The sequence below is a fragment of the Garra rufa genome, chromosome 7 (genome assembly GCF_049309525.1).
Source record: "Garra rufa chromosome 7, GarRuf1.0, whole genome shotgun sequence".
Classification (NCBI taxonomy): Eukaryota; Metazoa; Chordata; class Actinopteri; order Cypriniformes; family Cyprinidae; genus Garra; species Garra rufa.
In genome coordinates, this window is record NC_133367.1 from 9,251,335 (window position 1) to 9,271,815 (window position 20,481).

General features: G+C 38.0%; 1 protein-coding gene across 1 annotated transcript in view; it reads left to right on the plus strand.

The window, feature by feature from the left end:
• LOC141337909 (uncharacterized) overlaps positions 1-20,481 on the plus strand; it is an 831,413-nt gene that overhangs the window by 756,804 nt on the left and 54,128 nt on the right. Inside the window, exon 27 of the mRNA XM_073843485.1 lies at positions 18,613-18,778. Within this exon, the coding sequence (XP_073699586.1) occupies positions 18,613-18,778 (166 nt within the window). The remainder of the gene's footprint in view (positions 1-18,612; positions 18,779-20,481) is intronic.

The following is a 20,481-nucleotide window of genomic DNA, read 5'->3' on the forward strand; positions in this document are numbered from 1 at the left end:
TAACAAACAGGGAAAACGATATAAGGCATGACTTACATTGCATCTATCAAGCAAACTTTATCCAAGCTCCATGATTCGTAAGTTTGTTTTTGTTTTTTTTCTTCATTTGAAAGGCTTGTGATAGTTTTTTATTTTTTATTTTTTTAGATAAAATCGAATTTACTTTCATATCGAAAAAGATATTGCACATATTTGACAGTCGAGAACGGTCCAATCACATGAGGACAAAATGTATAAAAACAATATTGATTGGCTAAGATCTTAAGTAGGAGGGTCTGGGGCGCTGTGCTCTGCGCCCCGAGGACAATCTGAAACAAGCCAATCAGAGCTCAGCCTCAAGTCACATGCGTTTCAAAAATTTACAGACCTAATAGACACCCATTTGGCCGGCGTCCCGCATACACGAACAAACGAAAAACAGTTTGGATTTTTTTTTATTTTAACAGGTTCTAACATAACTACCAGTCGAATAGTATGACAAAATAATGCAATTTCGTGATTATTTTGCAATATGTATTAGACTTATTTTTTACATGTTAGTAGTCTTCTTCCTTGGCTAACTTGAGGGGGGCGGCGCCCCAGCGCCCCCTATTGACCAGCCGCCACTGATCAGGACAAAGAGTGTGGCGCGTTGCCGTCAGCAGTTTGGACTTGCTTCTTTGCTGTTTTATATCGCTTGAGTTTCTGCGGACTTTCACTCACTACCAATGGATGATGCGCACCGGCTGGAACCCAATTAGCAGTCTAATGCTGCGTTCACACCAAACGCGAATATGCGTCTGGCGCGAGTGATTTCAATGTTAAGTCAATGGTAAGACACGTCTACGCGCATCTGGAGTTCTTGCGGCGCGAATTGGTGTTTAGCGCGGCGCGGTAGACGCGAATTTGCCTCATTCGCGCGTCTAGTTCGCGCGAATGGCGCGAATCGAGCGTCAGGCGCGATACGCGCGAATGGTGCTTTTTGTGCATCACGCGTTTGACACGAATTCGCGTCTGCCGCCCGAGTTGAAAAATCTGAACTTCTGCGTCAATTCACGCCGCGTTAACCAATCAGGAGCCTGCTTGATGCTGTGGCGGCAGGCCCGCCCGGAGTCACTGGCTGTATCCGAAATCGCCCCCTATACCCTCAAATAGTGCACTATTTGAGGGGACAGCCATTTTAAGTGGTGTTCGAAACCATAGTGAACGTTCCCGAGTGCACTCATTCAATCCCACAATGCACCGCAAAAACGAGTGTACAACCGATGTACGCTCATCAGCTAGAGATAACCCATAATGCACTGAGAGTCGCGCGCCGACTGAATTCCCGCGTCTCGCCAGACGATGGCGCCCGCAGCTGAATCATCCATCCATTCGCTTGTCCACTGCATAATACAGCATACAACACGGGTACAAATTCGTTGTAAATTTATTATTAAATTGTTTAACCAGGGTTTATATGTAAACTCCTTGACATAGTTCAAGATAAATCCTTTAATCTAACTCCTCGAACTGTCCGTTTTAAATGATTGTTAAACAGTAAGCAATACTATGCAAAAGCGGCAGTCCTTCCGGTGCACTCAGTGTCCGAATTCACTCACTCGTTTTCACTCACTCCTTCAAGTGGACTGAATGAGTGGACTAATGTAGGGAATAGTGAATGAGGGTATAGGGGGCGATTTTGGATACAGCCACTCATTCAAATATGAAACATGAATACTAAATGCCTAGTGCGGTTCTAATGCACAACAAAGCAAGTGTTTTATCACATATATGACACATATTCATTTTGTATTGAATGCTATTTATTCCATATCTAAATCTTAATTATATGAAACATTATTATAGTGTAGTGTATCTACACTATAATAACAGAACAATAATAACTATAATAGTGTGTATACTTTAGTGTGTCTGGACAGTGTTGTGTGAGGAAAATAAAGAAATCACAGGACAGGATAAATACTTTTGGAGGCTGGCTCCATTTATCATCAAAACAAAAATAAATAACAGATTTTACAGTAATAACCTGAACAAAAAAATGGCACAGACCTATAGAATTATTAAACATCAAAAGAGGAGTAGTTCACTTTTAAAATGAAAATTCTGTCATCATATACTGCTCCAACGCACAGAGGGAAGTTCCACCGCTCCTGAAATCCCCTCGCTCCGATGCGGGAAAGCAGGTCATCGAACTGGGCGCGGGACAGGCGGAAGTACCGCTGAAAGCGGCCGTCATCCAGGCGCAGCTCCTGGAGCAAGTGATGAAACACTGGGTTCGCCTCCGAAGGGTCTGGTGGACCCAAATACGGCGATGATGATCCCTACGCCGCTGTTCTGCTCTCCAGAGCAAACACAGAGCGGTGACTCTCTTGATAAATGACCGATCAACAACAGAATCTTGTAAAAAGATGGCCGCCAACGGGGTTTGAAACTTTCGCCTCTGACGCGCATGACGCGCGTAAATTTCGCTTCAAACTTTTGTTTTTACGTGCGTCGATTTCGCTCTTGACGCGCGAATGAACACAAAGTGGTCACGCGAATAACTAGACGCGGTAGGCGCGAATTTAGAGGCATATTCGCGTTTGGTGTGAACGCAGCATAAGACAGGGAGAGCGAGAGAGAGAGAAAAATGGGAGAGCAAACATGCAACACGTAACATGTCCAACAGTCAACATAACTCTCAAAATCGCCCTTTTTTAACAATATGTCCACAGGACGTAACAGTACTACTACTGTTACTGCTGCTAATAATATCCTGCTGGTTTATCTGAGCTCTATCTAATGGATCTGTGTTCATCTACACACTCTGCAAACTGTTTTATTTATTTATTTATTGGTGCTGAGTTCTCAAAATGAACAGAATTTATGGTTTGATGAGCAAGTGCTCAATACATTTCAGGAAAGTGTGCCATATTTAAGTGTTGAATGAGGGATTGACAGTCTAAGTTCCACTAGTGAAATGCTGACCAAAAATCAACATTGAGTCAATATTTTTTATTTTAACACAGAAAAGCATTGAATTATCAACATTGATCCAATATTATTTAGCACTGATTTTTCAACCTCAACAAAAATGATGATTCTGGTGGGATTTCAACATTTAATCAATGTCACCTTGCTATCTTGGAAAGGGACAGCAGCTGAATTTAGTTGCTATTGTCTGTGGCATTGATGTTAATCGAGCAACAACAGAAAGACAGAAAATCACATACTGCTCTTGACTGGATCACTTTAGTAGCCCTAGTAAAGATGAGTCCAAATGTATCTATATGAATAAATGTCTTCTTTCTGCTTGAAGGAAAGAAGAAAGTGGTAAACATGTTGTTATAAAGAATGCATAATTATCCTGAATAACCATTGGTATTTGATTGAAAAGAAGACCATGTTCTTGTTTCTTTATGAGAAGTGGATTCATTTCATTTGTATATAAAGACATGTTGTGTGTCACAGCAGTTAAATCTGTGTCTATCATGATAAAACCGTATTATCGAACCTATACAATGAGTTTGGTCATTTTAGAGAAATCTAACTGTAACTAAACCCACTCAATCTACTGTAGACTAAAACTAAAACAATCCAGATGACTAAAATATGACTCAAACTAAATGACATTTTAGTCAAAAGACTATGACTAAGACTAAATCATAATTTGCTGTCAAAATGAACACTGATTTTAACCTGTTGGAACCTGTTAAGTTAATATTAAACTGCTAACCTTGACCTTGTCCACCAATGGAAAGTTTCATTTTAATAAAAATCCACTGGATATTGACTAAATATCTTTGTAAGTGTGGTTTCATTACAGCGGTTCAATAAATGAATAAAGTTTAAAAGCACAATGATATAAAACTGTACATTTCTTGTCTATGAGCAGCCAATGCTACTAACAACAACGACTGAAACTTAGAATAACTAATATGTGGGAGATCACTGCTATTATGTGGATTTATTGTATTGCCATAAATAGCACTTCAATGCTGATGTTGAATCAAGTTACAAAAGATAAAAGTCTGAGTAGAGGGTTGATAACATTGTGAACTTTATTTCAAATTCATGTAAAATCAATCAGTTCATATTAGAAACACTGACTGTTGACAGCAAGAAGGAAAAAGGAAAACTGATTTAGCCATTTGTACTTTATTTTACCTTTTCATTTAAACAATTAACAGTTTTAATGTCTTTTTAACAGCAAGCATTAAATCTGCTGAACTGCTTGAAGATTTGAGTCTGAGTTCACATTATATTTGTGTCAAATTCTTCTCCTTAATGATTTGTTTGTAAGATGATCTTCTCTTCCTCTGTTTGTCTCTTTCTAGTCTTTATGACTGTGGCATTACAGATGTTTCTTCTACAAGTTAGCCTTTATTTAAGAGAGAGAAACTGCTTATGTAGATTTAATAATACTGAAAACAGACAGATGAACTTTTCAAAACAAACTAAATAATAGTTTTAACTGTATATGTATGATTGTATTTACATGCAAATATAAATGTGGAGAATAAAGACGATGTATTTGAGGATCTAGAGGAGAGAGAAAGACAAATGCTGTTAACTGTTGAAAATGTTTAGTTGGTCTGGACTGATGAAGGAGAGACTCCATCCACAGAACAAAGACAATATACTGGATATCTGGACATTAACAACAGACACACACATCACTCAATAGAAAGTAGAATAGAATAATGTTTGAGATCATGTAATAATGAAATATGTTTTTCTTCTTTATTTTTAGCTGCTGCCATGCTCCACATTGTAGACTTGTTTTATATATTTTGATACATTAAGGTGTAGGTTTATAATTAGAAACATTACTTGATTGCAAACATTACTGTTCCTTTTGTGATGATCTCAAACTATGATATACAGCTTTTATCATCTTTTCCCAAATTAGTTACTATTTCAAGTTTCTTTGAATTTAATTTAATGTATAGTTCCTGTTTTCACTCATTCATTGTGCTGATGTCTTCAGATAAGCTGTAAACTGACACTTAAAACTCATTTCATGTCTGTCAGCTGAGACAAACTACTTCATAAATCTCTCAACAGCACTTCATTATAGTCTGATAAACCATGTTATTTGCTGCTAACACATTTATTTCTGAATTTGTGCATTCATATTGTTTAGTCTTTTCTTTTTTCCCCTTTTTAATACAGAAAACAGCTTTATTGCCTTTAATGTAAACCAGTTGGACATGGAGCCTATAAACATAAAGAAGCAGAAACTGTAGAACAAGTATTAATACTACACCCTAATATGAATAGAAAGAACTGAAAGTAAGAAGTAAATACACATCTCAGCATGTGTGACATTTGCAATAAACATCACAGATAACAGTTCAGAACAAGGACAATAATAAAGCAGTGTTTAATGTATAAGGAAGAATATCAGGCTCCAGTTCAGCAGGTGGCAGTAACTGTTCAGCTCGTTCAAACCCTCCAGAAAAACCCACGAAGAAGACGAAAACGAAAGTAACTGCGGAAAACACGCAGATAGCAAAACAAAGCGTTGCTCATTGGATTTGATCCATTCTATGTCCTAGAAAACATTTTATAGACACAACTTTAGCGCAGACTTTACTAATTTTAACACTCGCGGACATTGTTTTTGTATTTAATCCAATCTGTCTGAGAGATATGAGAATTATTGCTGACAAACTACAGGCCTAAAGGACAGAAAATGATCGTTTCAAATACTTATAAATGCTCTTCTTAGTGGACAAGACTGCAAGTAAGTTTTCCAAAAGGGGTTATTGAAAACCAAGGTGTTTCTGAATGTGGTTATTCTACATGGCAATGCATTTGTTCATAACTGACTTTATTTGATCTAGTGTTTTGTGTTGCTGCTAACTCCAGATATTTCTTGATCTCATTAAGGATCATCATCTCCAGGTCAAACTGAACAGCAGATAGTTTTCTCAACCCAGTGCTGATCTCTGGCAGTTTATCTGCAGTATGTCAGAGGAGCGAGGAAAGGACTCTCCGTCTGAGATGAGTCTCTCACACAAACAGAGGTAAGACTGAGTCTGTTTTCACACAAATTTTAAACACTGATGGACTTTCACATGTTTGCTTTAATAAAACCTTAACAAACCTTCTTTTATATTTACAAATGCTTTGCAGAACTACATAGCTTTACAACTTCCTAATTAAATAACATAAAAAATATTTAAAAAGTAGCCAATAGACGATAAATATCTGAGAACTGAAAATCTAAATCATAATTTACAATCTTAAACCAGTTTAGAGTCGCTCTTCAGCACTGAGTTTGTAGATACTTAAGTAAATTATTCCACATCACATGGTTTTTAGGTCATAAATGTATATTCAGACATTATAAAATGACTACACACTTTATTTGAAAGTGGTCATATGATGCTTTTTATTGTTTTCATTTTCCTTTAGTGTGTAATGTATCTGTTCGTGTAAGATCTTCAGAGTTTCAAAGGTCATAGTCTCCTGCAAAGTGATTTATTTGATCTAACAGTGAACACTGATCCAGAAATGACTAAAATGACTGAAGTCCAGATATTACTTTCACAAATATCTGCATCACAATGTGAAATATTAGCGTAATGCTGTCCAAAGGTTTCCACAAAGAGAAGACGAGTCTTCAGTGAGTTGTAGTGTTGTCGTCATGTTGTGGAGACGCTGTGTGTTTGGATGCGAAAGCAAACCTGCTTTGTTTGGAATCAGTGGTTAAGATTTATTCATCATGCTGTTCCTGAGCCGTTAACCCCAAGGTTAGCTTGTGTACAGCACACTTTATGGAGCTGCAGTGCATACACACCTGAGCTATACACACATTTATTCCATGGAATGTCTGGATACTGGATTCTGATTGGCTGGCAGGTGTGCAGTAAAACCATTTAGTGCACAGGTAGTTCTCAATCAGTTTAATCACCGTTCTATATTAATGCGCTGCTTTAATTGATGCACGCAAACAGAGAGAGAGACAGAGAGAGAGTGAGTGAGAGAGAGAGAGAGAGAGAGAGAGAGATCGCGTTGTGCTGCGCACATACATAAACTTCTTGTAAGCGCTTGCCCGCGATTCTTATTAAAATAGCCTAGATACTAGATCGCTACATTATATTCCTCAGCAACGAGGTGATAAAACTGCTGTTTGTAGAGAGGGACGCACAGCATGCAGGCAGGTAACTTACGCACACACACACACACACACACACATACACACACACACACATACACACACACACAACTGTCATCTCTCTTGCCTTCACACTCTTTCTTGGTCTATCGATAATCTACTGAAACAAATGCTATGTTTCATTCAAATAAATGTGATCTTACCGGACTATTTAATCTCCGAGTCTGATTTGAAGCAGGCAGAATGCTAGAGCTGCGTGTCATAACTGACGGTTAAATAATAGAATAAGTATGCACTGTATTTACAGTAAGGGTGATGCTGTCAAAATGTAATCCCTAGAAAGTCAGTCTTGTTACTTGTTACTTGTACTAACGTTACAAGTTCTGGAACGTGAAAAAACCCTTTTGTAAATTACAGTAATTATTTTCTAATATAATTATGTACTGTATGTACAGTAAAGAGGTAATTGGCAAAATTTGACCTGTAGTAAGTTAGCCTTTTAACCACAAACGTACTACAGCCTTTAAAACATGAAAAAACTGGACTTCGTTTTGTTTAGTGAGGTAAATTTGCAGACGGTCCCTAAATCAGCCTAGGCAAATATCCAGCCAATGTCAAACCTAAAACTAACTTTACCTCGGTACAGAAGCAACCCGGGATGTTCTAAAACGCTTAACGTGAAAAACGCTTAACGTGACTTATACGTAAAAAACGACCAGGAAACCCTAAATTTGTGTCAAACCTTACTTGGAACAAACACTAATTACTATCAAAAGAACGAGTCCTTATTCCACAGATAAAGTGAAGAATATCACGTTAAGCGTTTTCTCCCCCATAGAAGCCCATTATAAGGAAACAGCTTAACGTGGTTTAACTTACCTCAACAGCGACCAGGGAAGACCAAACTTCTGTCAAATTTTAGCTACTTATAATAAATACTTTCTGCTGTCAAAAGAACGAGCTCTTATTCAGCATATAAAGTAATCGTCCCCCAGGGAAGTCCATAAGGAAACAGCTTAACATGGTTTAACTTTAACAACGACTGGGGAAAACCAAACTTCTGTCAAATTTTACTTATAATAAATACTATGCTGTCAAAAGAATGAGCTCTTATTCCGCATATAAAGTGAATATATCACATTAAGCGTCCCCCATAGATAAGGAAATAACTTAACGTGGTTTAACGTATCTTAAAACCAAATTTCTGATGTTACAAAATAAATACTTGCAGTGTCAGTGTTTATTATATGTAACGTTTGACCAAAATTAGTTTTTTGCCAGTCGTTCAGCTCCATTAAGCCACATTAAAGTGTTTTTTTAATGGACTTCCCTGGGGGGCAATAACTCTATATGCTGAATAAGAGCTCGTTCTTTTGACAGCAGAAAGTATTTATTATACAGTAACTGTGACTATTAGAATTTGTTTTCAAATATTTGTGTATTTAAATGTTTAAAGAAAAGGTTTGCAATTACTAGATATCATTTTAGAATAACAAAGGTTTTTTTTGGTAATGATTTTTGTGATGCAGTGGACCATTAAATCAGAACTAAATTGTTCTTGCTTGCTTCATCTTGTTTTCTGCAGGTTTTTGGGTCCTGCTGCAGATGAAGGCTGTCAGTATGTGACTGGAATTGTGGGTAAAAACCCATTACTCCTGAGAGAGCTGAATCTGAGTGAACATGAACTAGGAGACACACGAGTGAATCAGATCTCTGCTCTACTGGAGGATAAACACTGTCAACTCAACACACTGATGTGAGTATTGCTGCTTTATTCACAATCTTACATTACTTTTAATAGTACTGTTATTGTAGTTGATCATATTTCCTCATTAGTTTGAGTCAGAGCAGTTTTTCTCAGCATCACAAAGAGCCACTAATGTGAAGATCCTACTAGTTCTTGCTGGATCGGGTGTAATGGTCAGACAGGGCCGATCTAAATCCAGTATTGTGTGAACTGTTCTGTTTCTATTAAACCAAACAAAAGGCATACAAACACAATATTCTGAGTTTTCTGAAGCTATTTGATAGTTTAATGCAGGGCTGTAGTACTCGAGTCCGGTCTTGGACTCGAGTCCGGTCTCGAGACCGTTTTTTTATGGTCTCGGACTTGTCTCGGACTCGCTGGTATTCAGACTCGGACTTGTCTCGGTCTCGGCCACTGGTCTTGCCAAATATGGCTTTTGGTCTCGACCGAGTCCAGGTGTCTTTATTATGTTCCCAGTAAGCACACATTTTAAACTGTTTATAATTTTAATTTTTTCATTTCACCCGCCCGAATTTAATTAAAATATTATTTTTTGTCACGTCATCTGCCCGAACGACCCATCACTACCAATAACCAATCACAAAAACAAAAAAACAAAACAAAAAAAGTAATAACCAATCACACACTAGATTATATTTGCACGGCACGCTCTGCATCTGCGTGCCCTGCTAACGTTAATTTTCATTGATTCACACACACTCTAACATGACATAAGCGGTGCAATTTACACTATTGACTTCTAAGGATTTTGATAAGAAACCACAAGAAACAGGTGAATAAAGGCTGACAATCAATGTTTAATGTTCAGATGTTATTATTTCAAGACATGTAAAGCATTTTGGCTGGTTTATGTGTGTCGTGTTCTATGAGAGCTGTGTGTGGAGGGACGGGAATGTTTTTCTGAATGTCTATATGTGTTTCATTTATTTGTCCACATTGTTTTGAACTACTGTACCGCTGTGTGTTGCGATCAGGGCCGTTCAAAGCATCGTCGCGATAAGTTCATTGTCAAACTCCAAAATTAGACCATTTTTATTTTTAAAAAAAAAGTCATTACTTCATTTGATCAGATAACATTTTGGTCGTGTTACAACGTGCCCCTCAGATGTTACAATGTACCCCATCTAAAATAACTTTTGCTACTGAATTATCCACTAACTTAGTTTGTAATATATTTTTGTCATAGATTATGAATATACATGTATATTTTTAATTTATAAATTCAATTTAAGTTGTAATTTTTTTTTAAGTTTTGACAACTATTCATAACTGCTTTTAATTTAAAGTTTGTGTTTCTCAAAATGTAAAATGTCTAATTTTGGTGCAGCATATACTATACATTGTAAAAACTGAAGAAGAGCATTTTAAGAATCAGTGATCAGTATCTGCCTCAAATTTCCTGATCAGTGCAGCACTAAAGCAAATCAACTGCCTTTTCAAAACGTATGTGAATGTCTTCAGTTTAAGGAAATAGGTTAATTCATTAAATAAACACATGTGCAAAGTCTAATATTTTTATAAGCAAACTGTCTTTGTTGTTGACTTGTAATTGTTTAGTCTACAGTATGTTTGAATATTGATCTGTGAGACTAAAGTGATTGACAATAGTAGACAGTATCATTATACTGTACAGCAGTTACAGTCAGATTAAAGTTTATTGTAGCATTGCATCTATGTGTTTGAAACTTATGTAATTGTAGTGGACATGAAAGGGTTAATGTGTTTTGCGTATGTCACGTGTTCGTGGTGGAGAGTCACGGGTTATGTGGAATTGGGAATATTAATCACCTGTTCAATTAGAGTTGGGAAGGAGAGGGGGTGAGCAGGGACGATGTATTCTTTGTTGACCAACAACGTAATATAACAAAACTTGATATCTTCAGTCTGTACAATAAATCAGAAAAACCAAGAGAAGTTTTGCCTCACGGATGTTTTATTGTTGCGTCGCAAATGCATTGAGTTCTTGTTTAGCCTCTCAGCGGCGTTTGGTAACTACGGAGTAGCCGCTACATTATGTCAACAAAGAAATCATTTCTCGGCAAACGCAGCAAAAGGATTACATCGTGTTGCGGAGTACAGGATTCTGCTCATTTGGAAAGGAGAATTCTACAGCCGCAGAAGTTGAAATGCCAGCGCAAACCGATCGGCAAAGTTCCTAGGAGAAGCAAGCAAACAATCACCACATAGGTAAGCCTGCTGGGCTTCTTGTTACTCGGCTGTGCTGTATTTAGAAAGCGCAATATTTGTCCATTGGGGATGATCGCGCGGTATTTGAATTTGGTACGCTGTTTCATCCATTGGGGATGATCGTGAGATAGTGTTATTGTTTTGCTTGGCTTCAGTTGGGTTGGTCCAGAGCTCTGGTTATTGTAGTATGTTTTTGCTGGTTTGTTTAGTGTGGTAAATAAGTCAGGATGTTTATAGAGTTGACAGAGGTTGTTTATATGTCGCTGTGATGTTTGAGAATCTGGTTGAACAAATATTGTTGGCTTGTTGGGGAACGCAAAAACATGAATGAAGCGGGCGTTGATGACATCGCTGGCCTTGATCTGCATGGCAGTAAAAGAGAAACTAAACTCACTGCAAAGGTTTTAGCCAATAAAATTGAAAGACTTCAAATGGAACGAAAGAAAGATGTAAATACAATTAAAGGACTGATTCCAGAGATGAAAAGTCTGATGACAAGAAAAGGAAATGTCTCTCGGGTGCAAATGCTTTTTAAAACTCTTGTTCAGCTTTGTGAAAATGCCAACAAGCAACATTATATGGTCATTCCTTTACTTCCTGAAGAGGAACAGGAAAAACAAAACGAATGGTTTTTGAGCATCATGAAATACAGCAACACATTTAAAGATACTGTGCAACATTGGTTAAGTTGTCCGGAAGAATCATTGGAGAATAGTGTTCCTGTTTATTCTGATGTTGATGCAACACAAGAAGATATCATTCCTCAAGTCACAGTCCATGCTTCATCCATTGTTGTGTCAGATAATTTGCAAGATGACATTGTATCTAATGTGGGGAGCAGATCATCCAAAAATCAAAGTTCGGTTGTTGGAAGAAGATCTGGGGTGTCGTCAATTTCTTCTGTATGTCTTAAAGCAGAGGCTGAGTTGGCTGCATTAAGGGCACAACAAAAAGTCTAGAAGGAGAAACATGAACTAGAGGATCAAGAGGAACAGTTAAGAAGAAGGAAAGAACAGCTTAATCTTCAAGGAGAAATTGAAATTCAAATGGCTAAATTGAATGTTCTGAAATCTCAAAGTGTATTAAGCAGTAAATCGGGTCATTCAGGAGGAAGACATTCTAGTTCAGAGCCAAAACAAAAAGTCTTCATGCCAGTGCTAACTCATTTGTTCCACAAATGTCTACAAAAGAGAAGGGATCGGTGCAGGATGCTGGAAATTTGGGAGCAAAACCTAAAGAGAAATTTGAAAAACAACAGGTTCCTTCACAGCCTTATCCAGTGCATCAACCATCTAGAGGTCAAACAGGGGAACAGATGGCATGTGGAAATGCTTTGAATTTACATGTTGAATCCAACACTGAAGAGGAAAGTAATGTAATGGGCATCATGAGAAAGCAAAATGAAATAACAACACTATTGTTAAAACAGCAATGTTTGTCATCTTTACCCAAAAGAGATCTGAAAGTTTTTTATGGTGATCCATTAAAATATCATGCATTAATGAGAGCCTTCAAAAACAGTGTTGAAAGTAAAACAGACAACTACAGTGACCGCGTATACTTCCTTGAGCAATATACTGTTGGTTGTCCAAGAGAGTTGATACAGAGTTGTCAGCATATTGATCCATGCAGGGGATACGTCAGAGCTAAAACTTTGCTGCAAGAACATTTTGGAAATGAACAGAAAGTTGCATCTGCTTACATGAGTAAAGCTCTTTCATGGCCTCAAATTAAAGCTGAAGATGTTAATGCCTTACAGGAATATAGTCTCTTTCTTATAGGCTGCGGTAATGTTATGGAGGAAGTGCAATATCTGTATGATTTGGACATGCCTACCAATATGATGACAATTATAAAAAAGTTGCCCTACAAACTTAGAGATAAATGGAGATGTGTTGTTTGTGAACTCCAAGAAAGACGTAATTGCAGAGTTTCTTTCACGGATATTGTTAACTTTCTTGAACATCAAGTTAAAGTCCTAACCGATCCAATATTTGGAAATATACAGGATGTTCCATCATGAGCAGTGAATAGAAATGTGAAGAAACTTAAATCATATCCTCATTTTGGCATAAAAGGAACCAGCTTTGCTACCAGTGTTGCTATAAACAAAGAATGTGAATCGCAAAATATACGAAAGAAACAGACTAGATTCGATCAAGGATGTCTCTGCTGTAAAGGTGCACACATGTTGGATATGTGTCCTCAGTTGGGAAAACAACCCCACAAGGAGAAGATTGGCTTCTTAAAGGAAAGTGGAGTTTGTTTTGGCTGTTTGTGCATTGGGCACATTAGCAAAGAATGCAGAAAACGTCTTTGTTGTGATGTTTGTGGACTTAAACATCCCACTTTGTTGCATATCTTTCCTAAAGAAAAAGGGACAACTGATGCAACTGAGAAGAAATCCAAACCAACAGTGGCTGATGTTTTGGTGTCTAGTGGTCTGACTGGGGCTGGTGATTATGACTGTAAACTCCCGATTGTTCCTGTGCAGATCAAAGCCAAGAAAGGCAGTGATATTATTACTACTTATGCCTTTTTAGATCAAGGTAGTACAGCTGTGTTCTGTACTGAGAATTTGATGAGAAGACTTAACCTTACAGGAACTAAAGTGCGGATACTTTTAAGAACCATGGGGCAAGAAAAGGTGGTGAGTAGCCATGTTTTGTCAGGATTGGAAGTGGCTGGCTTGAATGGAAGTGAATTTTGTAATTTGCATCGAGTTTACACCCAGGAAAGCATGCCTGTTCACAAAGGAAATATACCCAGAGAAAGAGATCTTCAAAGATGGCCTCATTTAAAGACTGTTCATTTACCTCAGATTGACGCTGGGATTGAGCTGCTCATAGGTACAAATGTTCCTAAAGCATTGGAACCATTGGAGGTAATCTGCAGTGTAAATGATGGGCCCTATGCAATCAGAACCATGTTGGGATGGACAGTGAATGAACCACTCTTTGCAGATGGTGAGAATGTAGTATCAAGTGCACAGCCAGAAGTCACAGTTAACAGAATTTCAGTAGTGAATGTGGAAGATGTGTGGCAACAGCAATTTAAAATGGATTTCCCAGAATGTAGTCAAGATGAACGAACTGGTTATTCAAAGGAAGATCAACGATTTATGGAAATGGTGACAAATTCTGCCAAACTTGTAGATGAGCATTACGAAATTGGTTTACCTTTGAAAGAGAAAGTTCATATGCCAAACAATCGAAAAATTGTGGAACAACGTTTTCTACATTTAAAGAGGAGACTTCAAAAGGATTCTGCCTTTCTTGCTGATTATAAAGCCTTTCTATAGGATATGGTCTCCAAAGGGTATGCAGAGAGAGTTCCTGCAGAGGAGTTGATGGGTAGTGATGGAAAGATCTGGTATATTCCACATCACGGTGTCTACCATCCAACAAAGAAGAAAATCCGTGTGGTGTTTGATTGTGGAGCGAGTTTTCAAGGAACATCACTTAATGGTAAACTCTTGCAAGGACCAGACCTTACCAGCTCACTTGTTGGAGTAGTGACAAGATTCAGAAAGGAACCAGTAGTAATTATGGCCGATGTGGAATCAATGTTTCATCAAGTAAAGGTTCCAGCTGATGATGTGGATTTGTTACGGTTTCTTTGGTGGCCTGAAGGGGATTTCAGTCAAGATCCAGTTGACTTTAGGATGCTAGTGCACCTCTTTGGAGCGGCTTCGTCTCCTAGCTGCGGTGGATACAATCCTACATTCCTTCTATGTTGATGATTGTTTTGTTTCAGTTACTTCTACTAAAAAGGCAATTGCTTTGTATCATGAGCTTGTTTCCATATGTGCCAAGGGCGGCTTTAAGCTCACAAAATGGATGAGCAATAGATGTCAAGTACTAGAGGCAATACCAGAAGCTGAAAGAGCAAAGACCATGAAAGGCTTGAGCATGGATTGGGATTTTCCATCAATGGAGAGAGTGTTGGGACTACAGTGGTGTATTCAGTCCGATGCCTTCAAGTTTAAGATTGTATTAAAAGATAGACCTCTGACAAGAAGAGGAATATTGTCCATCATCAGTTCCATCTATGATCCGTTAGGAATTGTAAGTCCTGTGGTTTTGTCCGCTAAGAAAATCTTACAAGAGCTCTGCAAAGGAAATCTGGGATGGGATGATGTCCTTCCTGAATTGGTGGCTCAAAAATGGATTAGTTGGCTGCAAGAACTTCACCATCTGGAAAACTTTGAACTTGCAAGATGTTTGAAACCTCCAAACTTTGGGGATGTCACTACTGCACAGTTGCATCACTTTTCAGATGCGAGCAATGATGGATATGGAACTGTGACATACTTGTTGTTACGTAATGCACATTCACAATCCCACTGTGCTTTTATTATGGGAAAATCAAGAGTTGCCCCAGCAAAGTCCATTACCATTCCTCGCATGGAGCTCATTGCCGCTACCATGGCAAGCCGAATGGATGTGTTGTGGAAGAGAGAGTTGCATCTGGAGCTGCAAGATTCTGTCTTTTGGAAGGATAGTGCTTCTGTTCTCAAATATATAAAAAATGATTTCTAATATTTGTAGCAAACCGGGTGACAGAAATCCTCGAGGCCTCCTCGAGGCCTCGCAAGCCTCACAGTGGAGATATGTAGGCTCTGCAAGCAATCCTGCTGATGTTGCTTTGAGAGGATCAGCTGTAAGATCATTTCTTGAGAATAAAACATGGATATCAGGTCCTGCTTTTCTGCTTTGTTCTGAGAGTGAGTGGCCTGATAATCTCATTGACCTTGAAACATATGAAGTAAGTGACGTTGAAATCAAGAAGTGCATAGAGATTAATTCCACACAACTCAAAGAAGAGGATGACATAATTGCACGTTTCACTCATCGCTTTTCATCTTGGTTCCGTTTGAAAAAAGCGGTGGCTTGGATTTTGCAATTTAAGAATCTACTCTTGTCTCTTAATCAAAAAAGGAAACAACTGAACTTCACTCTGGCTGATTCTGGCCTAAATGGACAACAAGATGGCTCTTTGGAAAAAGAAATGGAGATTTTTAAAGGTCAACTTGAACATCCTCACCTCTCAACAGAAGAACTAGAGACGGCTGAATTAGAGATTATTAGACTTTCTCAAGAAAAGATGTTTCCTGATGAGCTTAATAGCATTAAAAGAGGTGAAAGCATAAAGGAAAGTAGCCATATCTATGGACTTTGTCCTATTCTTGGAGATGTTTTAAGAGTTGGAGGACGATTAAGTAGGGCATCAATGCCTGAAGTATCCAAACATCCAGCCATTTTGGCTAGGAATTTTCCCATTGCAGACATTCTCTTGCGACATATACACCAAGAAGTAGGACATGGTGGTCGCAATCATATGTTGTGCAAATTGCGCCAGAAATATTGGATTACTGGTGCGAGCACAGCCATAAGGAAAGTACTGTCCAAGTGCATTGTTTGTCGGAAATTGAATTCCCTTCCAGGATGTCAACAGATGGCAGATTTGCCTTCAGAAAGAGTAACTCCAAATGAACCTCCATTTACCCGTGTTGGGGTTGATTATTTTGGACCTTTTGAGGTAAAAAGCAGAAGTGTAGTAAAAAGGTATGGAGTAATTTTCACTTGTTTAGCCATACGAGCAGTACATATTGAGGTGGCATCCTCTTTGGACACAGATTCTTTTATAAATGCACTTCGCCGTTTTATTCGATCTGATAATGGAAGGAACTTTGTAGGAGCAGAGAGTGAACTACAAGTAGCGATACAGGATTGGAATCAATGTAAGATCAATGATGTCCTTCTTCAAAAAGGAATTAAATGGACGTTTAACCCCCCTACTGGATCACATTATGGAGGAGCATGGGAGAGGTTAATTAGATCTGTGAGGAAAATTCTGAACTCTATTCTAATGGTGCAGAATCTGGATGAAGAAGGCTTTCATACTGTACTTTGTGAAGTGGAAGCTATTATTAATGGTCGTCCAATCACCGCAGTATCCACAAATCCATCTGATTTGGAAGCATTAACACCAAACCATCTGTTGCTCCTGAAAACTTCACCATCCCTACCACCAGGAGAATTTAAAAAGGAAGATGTTTATGCTTGTAAGCGATGGAAGCAGGTCCAGTACATGGCAGATTTGTTCTGGAAAAGGTGGGTTCTGGAGTACTTACAGCAACTTCAAGAGCGTCAGAAGTGGACCAGAGTCAAGCGTAACTTTCAACCAGGAGATATAGTGCTTATAGTCGATAACACAGCACCACGCAACTCTTGGCTTATGGGACGAGTAATTTCCAGACAGAAGAGGATTGGTGCGTCATGTAAAAGACCAAAAACAGCTGTCTGGACAGACCGATAACTAAGCTCTGTCTTATACAAGAAGCAGAAGACGGTTAACTTTACTTATTACTTGACAATTTTTTGACTTTGACATTGACTTCTGTGGCTTGACAGAGTGGAACTGTAAAGGACACTTGGACTAATCCATGTTATGAACACTTTTTTGCCTTTCTATTCTCTTTTTGAAGAAAGAAGACTGTACATTACATGATGTTGTTAAAATTCATCAATTTGATTATTTCATGTCTCTAGTTTGATGAATGTAATAATTATTTGATAATAATTAGGGGCTGGATTGTAGTGGACATGAAAGGGTTAATGTGTTTTGCGTATGTCACGTGTTCGTGGTGGAGAGTCACGGGTTATGTGGAATTGGGAATATTAATCACCTGTTCAATAAGAGTTGGGAAGGGGAGGGGGTGAGCAGGGACGATGTATTCTTTGTTGACCAACAACGTAATATAACAAAACTTGATATCTTCAGTCTGTACAATAAATCAGAACAACCAAGAGAAGTTTTGCCTCACGGATGTTTTATTGTTGCGTCGCAAATGCATTGAGTTCTTGTTTAGCCTCTCAGCGGCGTTTGGTAACTACGGAGTAGCCGCTACAGTAATGATTGTCTATATGTTGTTCTGCAGAAATATCATGAGATTTGCATCTTCTGCTACAATAGACAAAAGAATAAACTAAAAACGCTTATAAAGCAGGCAAAACTAGTGAGACGATTACAGACAGATTATGGGAACTACAGACTATATGACTACTGTTGTACGTTTGATAATGTAAGACAGTAAGCCGCCACATGTGAAACTGATGAGACTTTTATTAACAGAGCTCATGTCACAAACACCACACTCACATCAACATAACTCCTGTGTTCACAGCAAACACACAGTGAGAGAGTGAAGATGGGCCTTACGCTCTTAAAGAGCAGACACTTTTAGACTGCAGCATGTTAGAATCAACCAATCATATTGCATTTCTGTATCATTTATCACAATCATCTACAGCTACTGTAGCTCTTCAATAAGATGATCCTCATAGATCTACATTTACATTTATTCATACAGCAGACACTTTAATTCAAAGCAACTTACAATTTTGGAAAACAAGAAACAATTCATCATAAAGAAGCAAATACACAGGAAGTGCTCATAATACAACGTTTCAGACATTATTCAGTTTAGTGTGAGCTAGAACAGTGAGGAATAAGGAAAAGTGACATTAATATTGTTTTTTATGATCATTCTTCTTTCTGTCTTCAGTCTGGATTATTGCAGTATTACAGAGAAACAGTGTCTCATCCTGACTTCAGCTCTGAAATCAAACCCATCACACCTGAGAGAACTGAACCTGAGAGGGAATAAACTAGGAGACTCTGGAGTGAAAAACCTCAGTGATCTACTGATGAACCCACAATTCAAGCTGGAGAAACTAGAGTTAGTATCATTATACTGTACAGCCGTTACAGTCAGATTAAAGTTCACTGTTTAGTTTAGGACCACTGGGCTCTTGACAGCTTTGCTGTGAAACAAAACAGAATAAAAAAATAAAAATAAAACTATCAAAAAAAATGCATATTATTTAATATATTTGTATAGTTAGAAATTGTAAACTACACTCTGAAATAGATTAAAAATATTTGATTTGATTGATTTAATTATTTAATTAAATTCCATAAAAAATATGAAAATAGACATTTAATTTAGTTAATTGTACTGTTGTTTCTATATTGATTCTATGTATAGATTCATTATTTGTTGACTGAGGATGGGTCCAGACTTGGATTGTAACTAGTGTCCTCAAATACTCCTGTCTTGGTTTGTTTCATATCATTAAGATTTTTATGATTTTTCTGGTTTATTAGTGACTGTATAGCATTTGCTGATGATCATCATAGATCTGAGTCATTGTTCTTTCTCTTTCTGTCTTCAGTCTGTGTGGATGCAGTATTACAGAGAAACAGTGTCTCATCCTGACTTCAGCTCTGAAATCAAACCCATCACACCTGAGAGACCTGAACCTGAACGGGAATAAACTTGGAAACTCTGTAGTGAAAAAACTCAGTAATCTACTGATGAACCCACAATTCAAGCTGGAGAAACTACAGTTAGTATCATTGACAATTATGAATTTAGACCTTTTTAAGTGTTAATTTTTCTTTAAAATGCACTTGTTGATTGAGGACAAATCCAGACTTGGATTGTAACTAGTATCCTCAAATACTCCTGTCTTGGTTTGTTTCATATCATTAAGATTTCATGATTTTTCTGGTTTATTAGTGACTGTATAGCATTTGCTGATGATCATCATAGATCTGAGTCATTGTTCTTTCTCTTTCTGTCTTCAGTCTGTGTGGATGCAGTATTACAAAGAAACAGTGTCTCATCCTGACTTCAGCTCTGAAATCAAACCCATCACACCTGAGAGAACTGGACCTGAACTTTAATTCAATAACAAACACAGGAGTGAATCACTTATGTGACATACTGAAGGATTCACACTGTAAACTGGAGAGATTGAGGTCAGTAACATTCACATACAAGAATCAAAATGATGAAAATCACTTCAACAGTTTAAACCACAGCACTTTCTACTCAATATCTCATGATGAGTGGGTTCATGGGTTCACATTATATTTGTGTCAAATTTAGGGTTGTTCCGATTCCGATACTAGTATCGGAAATGCCGCCGATACCACAAAAAAATCTAGCATCGGAATCGGCGAGTACTTGAACCCACCGATCCGATACCATTTTCTTAAGATATAAGTTAATCCCGCTAGCAAATTGGAAGCCAGTTCTTCTTCGCGGCTCAGAATGCAAACACAGGGAGCAGTGCTGTGTTGCCACAAGCAACCACTGTTTAGAGCGGCGAAGAAGAAATACAAATGTGCTAGCAGTTTGTCCGCTGTTTGGCAGTATCTCAGACTGGACCAAGCAGCCAGTAAAGCGGCGGCATGTCTCATATGTAGGGCTTTATGATTTCCGAGATGCGGAAAACACGGAAGGAATCGCGGAATCCAGTCAAAATGGAATTTACAGTTTAACGCGGAACGTCACGGAATTTGTCAAAGTTTGATGCATTAATCAAAGGTAGTTCATTACACTTAAATCAAATCGTGAAATGGACTA